At 45.9% G+C, this 10,373-nt stretch overlaps 2 protein-coding genes across 3 annotated transcripts; one reads left to right on the top strand and one right to left on the bottom strand.

Annotated features, from left to right (window-relative positions):
* The first annotated feature begins 827 nt into the window (after window positions 1-827).
* LOC102713410 (mitogen-activated protein kinase kinase kinase 7) lies at window positions 828-4,546 on the top strand. 2 transcript variants are annotated; one of them, XM_040528042.1, is made up of 3 exons: window positions 828-1,169; window positions 1,634-3,671; window positions 3,990-4,546. In XM_040528042.1, exons 2-3 carry the CDS (start codon window positions 1,736-1,738, stop codon window positions 4,133-4,135), a joined length of 2,082 nt encoding a protein of 693 aa, XP_040383976.1. In that variant the 5' UTR covers window positions 828-1,169; window positions 1,634-1,735; the 3' UTR covers window positions 4,136-4,546. The 2 variants fall into 2 exon arrangements, with proteins under 2 accessions (XP_040383976.1, XP_040383979.1); XM_040528045.1 differs by lacking the exon at window positions 828-1,169 and having other exon boundaries at window positions 1,586-3,671.
* Window positions 4,547-7,143: 2,597 nt separating this feature from the next.
* On the bottom strand, window positions 7,144-7,900 carry LOC107305012. Its single transcript, XM_015841312.1, has one exon. It carries the CDS (start codon window positions 7,844-7,846, stop codon window positions 7,409-7,411), a length of 438 nt encoding a protein of 145 aa, XP_015696798.1. The 5' UTR covers window positions 7,847-7,900; the 3' UTR covers window positions 7,144-7,408.
* Window positions 7,901-10,373: the final 2,473 nt, after the last annotated feature.

Below are 10,373 nucleotides of genomic sequence, written 5' to 3'. Positions count from 1 at the left end.
AACACAGTATTAGTTGTACTCTACAAGAGGCGGCTGCAGTTGCACCAACGAAAAGGTACAAGGCCGTTGGTTAGAGCGCGCGCACACGTCCCCCCGTTCGTGACGGCATTGGAGACGTGCCAAGCTACCGAGCAACTGGCTGACGGCTACGCTATCCAATCCATCTTCGCGTACAGTTGTGAAAGCAAGAGCGGAGGAACCTGTCCCGCAAGTGTCAAACAGTCTCGACCTGAAATCCTGAATTCACTTTTGATGGGTTGGGGTTCCATTGTTTGAACTTTTAGAGAAAAAAAAACAAACTAATTTATTTATAAACAAAAAATAATTTATAGATAAAATATTTATATATACGTCTATAGTGATTTTAAAAATTAATAATACAAAATAAACTATAATAAAACACAAAATCAATTCTAAAATTAAACTTTAAATTTAAAGTTTGGTTTATAAGTAGGTATAAAAGCAGACCAATGGAAGCCTGGGCCGTTGGTCGTCCAAACGGACGGTTCAGAGCCCATGCAATTTATGTTTGTGAACATACCAAGAGCACCATTTCAGGAAACTTTCACGGTAAATCCAGAAAGTTCAGCCAAAAATGGTATAGAGTTTGAGCTAGTTTGACAGCACACAATTCGCTTAATTGCATGCCAGCATTAGCTAGTTCAATGTACAGCGATGCTCATTGACCGAGGAAGAAATGAGAGTTTCTTTTCATTTTTAGCAACCGCAGATTAAAAATGGGCCATGAAAAGAAAAAATGAAAAAAAAAAAACAAACCGGTTAGCTAGCAGCCTAGCACACACGATTCGGGAAGGAAAACGGCGCGAGGGTCGCTGCTCCTATAACTCCAAGCAGTTCGAGCGAACGAAACTGCAGCAGGGCGTGGTGGGAGGCCTCCCTCTCCAAAAAAAACGACGCACGCTTTGCTCCTCTTCTTCTTCCTCGTCTTCGTCCTCCTTTTGCTTTGGAGACTCCTCCCCTTTTCCTTGTCTCTTTTGCGGGATCTCTACGTCAAACGAGAGAGCGAGCGAGAGCTTTTCCTCCGTGGCCGATCCTTGAAGCAACGCGGCGGTCCATGGCCGGATAAGGATTTCAGTCTGCTGCGCCTGCCCTGCCCTGCTGCCGGTGACCGATCTGAAGCTTTCTGCTGCGCTAGCTTCGAGAAGCTTGTGAGTTATCTTTCTGTGCGATGTTTCGCAAAAAAAAGAAACTTTTTCTGTTCTATGATTCGATTTCTTGTGTTCATGTTTGAGTCATAGGATGTGCTTTTGTGATTGATGGATTTGAATAGTTTTTTTTAAAAAAAGTTGATTTCGTGGTTGAATACGTTCGAATGAGAAGGACTGAATTGTGCAGTGTTGGTAAGATTTTGTTCTGATGATTTCGATGCGATTCGGTTCACACCAAATGTTCCTAAAATGGATGGAGGTTAGAAACAGGAAAGAAACAGAGAAGAATACAAACAGCTGTGTGCGATCTTCAGAAATGTATCGAATTTACCTTTTGCATTTTTTGAGCGCATATTGTTGTGGCATCCATCAAAACATGATAGAATCATCGTTCATACATCGATCGATACATTTCGATGAAAATTTCGCACGTTTGACATTAAGAACCCTTCTATCCTTGTCAGGATTGATTTCTGTGCTATCCAAAGAAACAGAAGAAAAGGAAGCAATCAAGAATAACGCGAGGACTTGATCCATCGAGCCAAGACTGATCGCCGCCGGTCAGGATGGAGCAACTCCGGCAGCTCGGCGAGGTGATGGGCAGCATCAACACGCTCATGGTGTTCGAGACCGACCTCCGCATCAACCCGCGGCAGTGCCGCCTCCTCGCCGACGCCTGCGCGCACGCGCTCGCCGCCGTCACCGGGGAGGTCCGCGCCCAGCTCCGCTTCGACGAGCGCGGCGCCAAGTGGCGCGCCCTCGAGGCACCGCTCCGCGAGCTCCAGCGCGCCTTCCGCGACGCCGAGGGCTACATCCGGCATTGCCTCGACCCCCGCGGAAGCTGGTGGGCGCGGGCCGCGGCCATGGCGCACGGCACCGAGTGCGTGGAGCAGCATCTCCACAACGTCCTGTGGTGCGTCGCCGTCGCGCTCGAGGCCATTGACACCGCCGGCGAGATCGCCGGCTTCGACCCGGACGAGCTCGCCAGGAGGCGGCTGTTGCTCGCCAAGAAGTACGACAGGGACATGCTCGAGCCAGAGCTGTTCAAGTACGCGTTCGGCAAGCTATATCTGGTCTCACAGGAGCTCGTTGCTAGGATGGACGTGGCGTGGAAGGAGGACAGGTGGGTGATGTCGCAACTGTTCGACGAAATGAAGGCCGCGGCGGCGCCGAAGCCGCTGACCAGGAACGAGCACCGTCTCGCCGAGCTCCTCGCCGCGGCGAGGGGGAAGCTGCACCCGACATCTGTCCTGCTCGGCAGCGACTACAGCGTCCGGAGGCGGCTCGGCAGCCGACTAAAGGAGGCGCATTGGATGGGCGAGAGCTTTGCAGTGAAGCATTTCATCGGGGACATCGATGCCGCCGGCGCTGAGGTCGCGCTCCTGTCGTCGGTGGTGCACCCGAACGTCGCGTACGCCGCGTACTGCTTCCACGACGAGGAGAAGAAAGAATACTTGGTGGTCATGGACCAGCTCATGTCCAAGGACCTCGGGAGTTACGTCAAGGAGGTGAGCTGCCCACGGCGGCGGATCCCGTTCCCGCTCGTCGTCGCCGTCGACATCATGCTGCAGATCGCCCGTGGGATGGCATACCTTCACGCCAAGAAGATATACCACGGCGAGCTGAACCCTTGCAACGTGCTCGTCAAGCCGCGGCAACCCGACGGCGGCTACGTGCACGTCAAGGTCGCCGGGTTCGAGCGGCCGGGCATCACAGCCGGCGGCGCAAAAGCTTCTGCCAATGGCAACGCCACTGCAAATGGTAACGGCAACGACCACTCCTGCATCTGGTACGCACCGGAGGTGCTCAGGCCCGACGGCATAGCGGACGCCGCGGCGAGGTGCACCGAGAAGGCCGACGTGTACAGCTTCGCCATGATTTGCTTCGAGCTGCTGACCGGCAAGGTCCCGTTCGAGGACAACCACCTGCAGGGCGACAAGACGAGCAAGAACATCTGCGCCGGCGAGCGGCCGCTTTTCCCCTTCCAGGCGCCCAAGTACCTCACCGCGCTCACGAAGCGGTGCTGGCACGCCGACCCGGCGCAGCGGCCGGCGTTCGCCTCCATCTGCCGCGTCCTCCGGTACGTCAAGCGGTTCCTGATCCTGAACCCGGAGCAGCAGCAGCAGCAGCAGGGGCAGACGGAAGACGCGCCCATGCCGGCCGTCGACTACCTCGACATCGAGGCGCAGCTGCTGAAGAGGCTCCCGGCGTGGCAGCGCGGTGAGGCAGCGCGCGTCGCCGACGTGCCGTTCCAGATGTTCTCCTACAGGGTCATGGAGAGGGAGAAGCAGGCCACCGGCACCGTGCACGGCAGGGACAAGGCGTCGGATTCAGGCAGCGAAGGGAACTCGCTGTACGGCGACGAGAACGGGTTCGGTGCAATGTCGCCGGACCACGCGTTCTCCACCACGTCGAACGGCTCCCTGAGATCGCGGCCGGACAGCAGCGACGGCAAGATGCCGCCGGCCAAGAAGGCGGACGGCAAGGCGCCCAGGCAAGCAGGTACCCTACAGCATTTTTCCATCACATTCCATGAGCTGCAAATTTGAACTTAGCCCCATTTGCAACGTAGGAATTTTATCGCAATCCGGTGTCCTATAAATCATAGTCTCCTGTAGAACATCAAACAGGATGCATGCATAGTTTTGGTACCAAAAGGTGATCCGGATAAAATCTGATTTGCCATTGCTGCTGGATTAGCAATTAATCACCGTACCAGAAAGCACCTTTAGATCATTCATCACATTAAGCGCATCGATATCACGGCGAGGGCAATGAGATGGATGAAATCAGCAACTGGGCTTGTGTTTCGCTTTGCAGGGTCACAGGCGAAGGCGAAGCCCGTGAGCACGGCGGCGAGGACTCCGCAGTCGGCAAGGCGGGCGCTCGGAGTCAAGCCCGACGATCACCTGCAGCCCAACGTCCCCACCGCGCGGCGGCGGACGCCAGAGAAGGCCTCCGAATAAGCAAGCGCACGCTGCAGTTCAAGTCGGAAGCAGATTAGTGGGATGCGAGCAGAAGCAGCTCTCGTGTTCGATCGGTAGAACCTCTCGATTGAGAGTTCTTGTTTTTTTTTCCACTTCCGTTGCGCATCATTTTTTGGGGCCAAGGTAAAAACATGTCGCGGTGACATGGTGGCGTTTTTGCACGCTGCTAGGCGTCGTTTTTTGTGTGGGAAGAAATCCCGGGCCATCCAGGTGTATGGTTTAGGACTTAGGATGATAGGCAAATGAACGGTTGTTTTTCTTGCTAGCAAGAGGCCTGAGCAGCTTCGATGTATTGTACTGCCGTTTCTCTGGTTTATGCATGGATTATTATCTAAAAAGAAGCTAATGCATGGGTTGGAACCAAGTTAATGCCTTTGAAAATATGATACTCTCTCACCATCACTAGTTACTCATTTGTTTTATAGTTTTTTCTTTTTCTTTTTAATCTTAATGTTTATATTTTAGGATGGAGGTAGTAGTTTTCTTTTCTTTTCTGCTAGCATCATATGCAAGCCATCATTATTAAATACTTAAATTCATAAATGTAACAATTTTCTGATATTTTTATATAAAAAATAATAAGAAATAATATCGTTTTCATCCAAATTCCATTTTAAACCGGAACAGCACCGATTTATGTGAAAAAGGATAGGTGTTTTTTTATCCTATTTTAAAGTGATCTACGTCATAATTTTCATCAAGCCTTTTATATACGTTAAGTGCACAAGACTAACCAAATAACCTTTAACTTGTTTCGTGGAACAGGGTTAAATGACATCTTCATTTTCTATTTATTTTATTTAATATTGTGGTCAAATAAGTTATCGTTGCTAACATGGATTAGATAAAAGTCGATAATCAGTTGTACCTTTTGAACATACTCTAATATGTAAGACCTACTATATCAGCTGTATAACTTTTATCAGATGATATAAAATAAACAGAACAACAGGAGTAAATCAAATATCTAGTTCAACGAAAGCGTTTGCACGTAAAATTGCTAGCCCGACAACGCCGGTTAGCACATGACGTTGAATGGAACAAACGATGCTAGTCTTTTCGCCCGAGGAACTCCCGTCGAGTCGCCGCAACCGAATCGCCATCTTTCTCGAGAGGAGTTCGTCCGTCCCGACGGCCGATCGGCGCGGTGGTGACTGCGCTTCACCACATCAGCCACGCTGGCCCGCCGTTGCGTGATCTGTTGCTGACTTGCTGCGGGGTGTGTGCGTTGTTGAGGACACTACACGCTCCAAGCTCCAGGTCCGACGCTGGCGTCTGTTGAGGATGTTTCTCCTCGTGTCCCTCTTTGAAATGGTATGCACTGCGACCAGTGTTGTATCTTGCGAATGCACAACTGAGATATAAATTGACAGGCCGACGGGCTTTAGATTGGAGTGACCGTATTGGCTCGGGCCGGCCTGCCTAACATTGAGGGCAAGCAAAGATGCTTGCAAAAGGGCCATGCATGTACCATCTCTTCCAACATTGTGGGTGGGCCAGGAGAAGGAGCTTAAGGTTAAGATTATAGAGGCTCTATGAGAAGCTGACCTTTTTCGTATTCTTTTTTTTATATTTTCTTAACTTTACATTTTCACGAGTTAAGTGTTGTGTTGTTTGAGAGAGTTTCTAACTTCTAGAGATTTCGTAAGAAATTGAAGCTACCAGCAGCTCCTAAACAAGTCATAGGTTTCATCACCAAGCCTCATGAATAAACTAGGTTATTAATATAGCACCAACCACAAAGAAAAATAGAGCCCTAGCTCAATCTTTTCAATCATGCCTATGATTATAAGCTAAAATTTGAATTTGTAACTTTAAATTTGTTGTAGATTTTGAGGTTTTATTATTATAATTTATTTTTAGCATTGACTTTTAGTTTGGCAAAAACAACACTTATCTTATTCATAAATTATTTTTCATTTGCAATTATGTCCCCCCCCAATTCTACCGCATGAGCTACAGGACACAAAGGTGCTTCTAGGTAGGGGTGGACATAAAGCTCGTGGCTCGTTAGCTCACTTGACTCGTGACAAACTCGGCTCGGCTCGGCTCGACTCGATTCGTTTCATTTTTCTAACGAGCCGAGCTAGCATTTTAGCTCGTTGGAGATAACGAGCCAGCTCGAGCTGGCTCATAAGCTGCTCGCGAGCCTAACGAGCTAGACCAAAGACACAAGATTCACCGGTGTTCATTGATTTCACCCTGGAATGCATGTGTTTAGTGCTTCATAGGTTCACCATGTGATTTGTTAGTTCAAACTTTAATATTTAATATAATTTCATATGATTTGCATGTTTGAAATAAAAATTTGCTTGTATAACCTATTAAAAAATTATTTAGTTTATCTTTTTATGCATGGCTCACGAGCCTAACGAGTCAGCTCGAGCTTTATAACGAGTTGAGCCGAGCTGGGTTTTAGCTCGTTACGATAACGAGCCGAGCCGAGCCAGCTCGTTATCTTAACGAGCTGAACCGAGCCGAGCCGAGACGAGCTGGCTCGTTATCCAGCCCTACTTCTAGGCTTTGGCATGTCATGATCCACCTTTATTTCAACCCAACATACCTCATCTTTACACTCGTCCATCCTCATCTTTTCACTTATGTTTATAATCCAATATTTGATATTTTTTAATCTTAAAATTAAGTTGATTTGAATTATTTTTACCGAAGTTTATTTTTCAGCATTAGCTTTTAGATCGCTAAGAATATGTATATAAAATTTTATTCATAAAATATTTTTATTTGCAATATACCGTTTGATTTTTTTTCATAAAACGCTCGAACTATCACCCCCGTTAGTTTGTGCAGGATAAGATGAAAGGGTTCGGAGGACGGAGCAGTTAACTTTTTGCCATTTTTAGAAATGGCACCTAACATATTTGTCACCCGCTGTCTATGACACATGGGGCCTCATGTGTCTATGACATGTGGGTCCAGTGATAAATATATTAATGCTATTTCTAAGAGTGGCAAAAAGTTAATTATGGGTTTCAATTCAACGACTTTCCAAACCTGGAGGAAGAAGATGATACCATGCGACACACAGAGCTATAGCTCAGATGATGACGTGCACCATGTAGGAGTAGAAACCATCACGGATCACATTGCCTGGAGACATGGCTACTCACTCCATGATCGACAGTCAGATAAGAAGGCACATTGCAAACGGTAGATTGCAACAAACCAACCAAAGATGAAGAAAATTCATGTCCCCAGCTGAAGAACACAGAACGAAGATCACATCAAAGTTTTTTACCGGCCCGGCGAGACAACCGGTTCGATTGCTCCGGCGGAATCTGCACCAACGCAGGCACCGCCGTGCGCCTTCCTCGGCCTGGTCACCGCCGCCCATGACGCCGCTGCCCTGAACAGCGCTCGCAGCGTCACCTTCCTGCCGGTGCCGCCGCCCCGTTGGGCGGCGCCCCTGGGCACCACGGCCTGCGCGTTCCTCCTCTCTTTGGGCGGCGGCGGCGCTCCGGTGCCGATGCGCTGCCCCTCCTGCCGCGGCTCGCCGTGCAACAACGGCAGGTCGCCGGTGCCGACGTGCCTGTCAAGGATCTGGCACAAGGAGGCCAGCTCGTAGGAGTCGTAGAGCGAGCTCCCCATGTCCCACATCTCCTTGCCATCTTCTCCCATTCCTCCTCTTCGCTCTACACCTTCTTGCGTCTGATGCATCTTACTTGCGAGCATGAACTACTACACAAGTTCGAGGCAGAATCAAGATGTAGTCGAGGAGGAGAAGGAGGGATCACAAAACGTCTGGGCATCTGATTTATGATATCGTTTTATTTATATTTTATCCTCAAGGTGATGTGCTTGACTTTTGCAGGTTGGGCCTCTGATTTGGTCAGGTTAGGAGAGAAACGGTATACGAGATAAGCTGTCCTCGATCGGGCGATAAAAAGCTGATGCAAACGATACGTTGTTTGCATTTGTTAAATCACTTAATCAGCTAGCCTTTGGGACGGTCAGCTATAAAAGAGGCACTAAAAACAGCTTAGCTGCTCACCGAACGCAAGGGACATGTAAGAGACTTTTTTTTTAATTAACTTCTTGGAGCGTTTCCATTTGAAAGGATCGTGCAATGAAGAGGCGAACATACGTGACGTAGTCACGCAACGCATGCATCCCCTTCACCGAGACCGAGTGCGAAGGCAGGATCCGCTAGTATAACGCGCGGATGATCCGCAAGACGCCAGAATGCAGCTAGAAAGCGGTCGATCGGGCATGCACCAGCTGCCGTATGCTCTACACTCGGTTTTTCCACGTCGTGTACCGCGTCAGCTCTCCAGTTTGTTTCTGGATGGGTGAAACGCAGAGCAAATTCATTTCTTACAAATGGGTGTGCGGTGTGCCACTGCCGTGCGAAAATAATATTTTACTTTTTAGATTAGACAATATTTTACTTTCTTGCAAATGAGATACCATACATATTTTCAGTGATACGGTAATTCAGTTTTATGTTTGATTGGATAGATGTGATGATTCAATTTTTTTTGGTTAGATGTATGATTATGGTTAGGATGGGCATATTGAATTACCGATAAATAATAATATAAATTAATCGTTATAGATCTTATTGTAGTTAGTACAAATAAACAACAAAATATATTTATGACCACTAATTTAAACTAGTTAATTAGTAATTAATGTTAGAATAGACACATTGTCACCTAACATCTTCACGTAATATTCCTTTCCTGGGCACCCTATTCAGCTATGTCCACGAACCAAGCGCATAAAAAAAACTAGACGGCTATCTTGCATCCAGAAATATTATCTATGCAGACACACCCTAAATTACACCATATCAAAGCACTCGTAGAAAAATACATTTGGAAAAACGCTGATGGTGTGATCGATGTGGTAGAGTCATGAATGCACAACTCTACTCACTAGGTCTAAACCCATGATGCCTACGAGTATTATGTATATGTAAATGTGTTTTTAATAGAAATTTAGTAAGGTAAGAGATGCACCGGTTGTCTCCGTCTCTCCGAGCATCAGCAGGTGTAAGAGGGGCATGTCCGTGGGTCCGTGGGCGTGTGTCTAGGGTTTATCATGTAATCAGAAAAAAAAGGCAAAATCTAAACAATGCGCGTACACTGTTTTGCTTGAACAGGTGCACAAATGCTACCGTCTAGCCCATTTTTGTTGAGCTAGATTTGCAAACATATATCTTTTAAATTAGGCATTATTTTAAAAATCCGTTTAAAACATTATACTTAACTTAAAATATACAACAAAACAAGTTCAATATTAAATATATCTGAAAATAACTTATCCAACATAGAAGTGACTTAAAAACAAAAATATAAGTTTTTACAACATTGGATGTAAAAGTGGTAAAACAATTAATTATGTCAAGTAACTTCATAAGTAAAATGTAATGAAGACTCACAAGTAAATACCGGAGTTTGTTTAGTAATCATTATATTATTATTTTTTAAAAAGATAATTTTGCGTCATATATAGGAAATAACCATATGAGAATTAAAGTAACTCCTCACTGTGTGAAAAGTAACTGCACTCGTAGAGAGAAGTGACTTTGCGAAAAAAAAAGAACTAGTAGAAGTAACTGGAGTGCTAGAGGAGCTAAGAATAATTTGATAGATGTAATAAATTTGAAGGCAGAACGACAGGAAATAATTTTACGTATTTCCATATGTAAATGTCAAATGAATTAGATGTAACCATATATAAATGTTACTAAAAATTCTAATTTATTTAAAATTCAAAACAAATAAATTTGGATACACGAAAATGTGTGACCGCATGGGGAAAGAGGTGTGAACTATTTCTGGTATTTTGTGGAAGTGATAGTTGATTAGGTGTGCTTTATTGCTTAGGGCATTCACAGTACAACGATTACTATGGTTTCTCTATAATTAAATAAGTTATCGTGTAAGATAAACAATGATGTGGCAGATGATTAAACGAACAAAGAGAAAAAAATTATGTCTGGCATGAGACATAATAAGTAACATTAAATTTATGTGAATTAATAGTGTTTGTATTATAAGAGTGATATATAGTATTAGTTTCTTCGTGATATAGAGGGAATAGAAATCATGAGCAGTATCATGCGCTAGGAATGCTCAAGTGCACATGCACTGTATAATCGCGTTAAAAAAAACATTCAAACCACAAGATAGTTTAAGCCAAACAAACATACACATTTGTCTTCGTGTCAACGAACCACAAAAGCTCAGGCTGG

Source organism: Oryza brachyantha, chromosome 1 (assembly GCF_000231095.2).
Source record: "Oryza brachyantha chromosome 1, ObraRS2, whole genome shotgun sequence".
NCBI lineage: Eukaryota > Viridiplantae > Streptophyta > Magnoliopsida > Poales > Poaceae > Oryza > Oryza brachyantha.
This window is presented reverse-complemented; position numbering and strand designations above follow the sequence as displayed.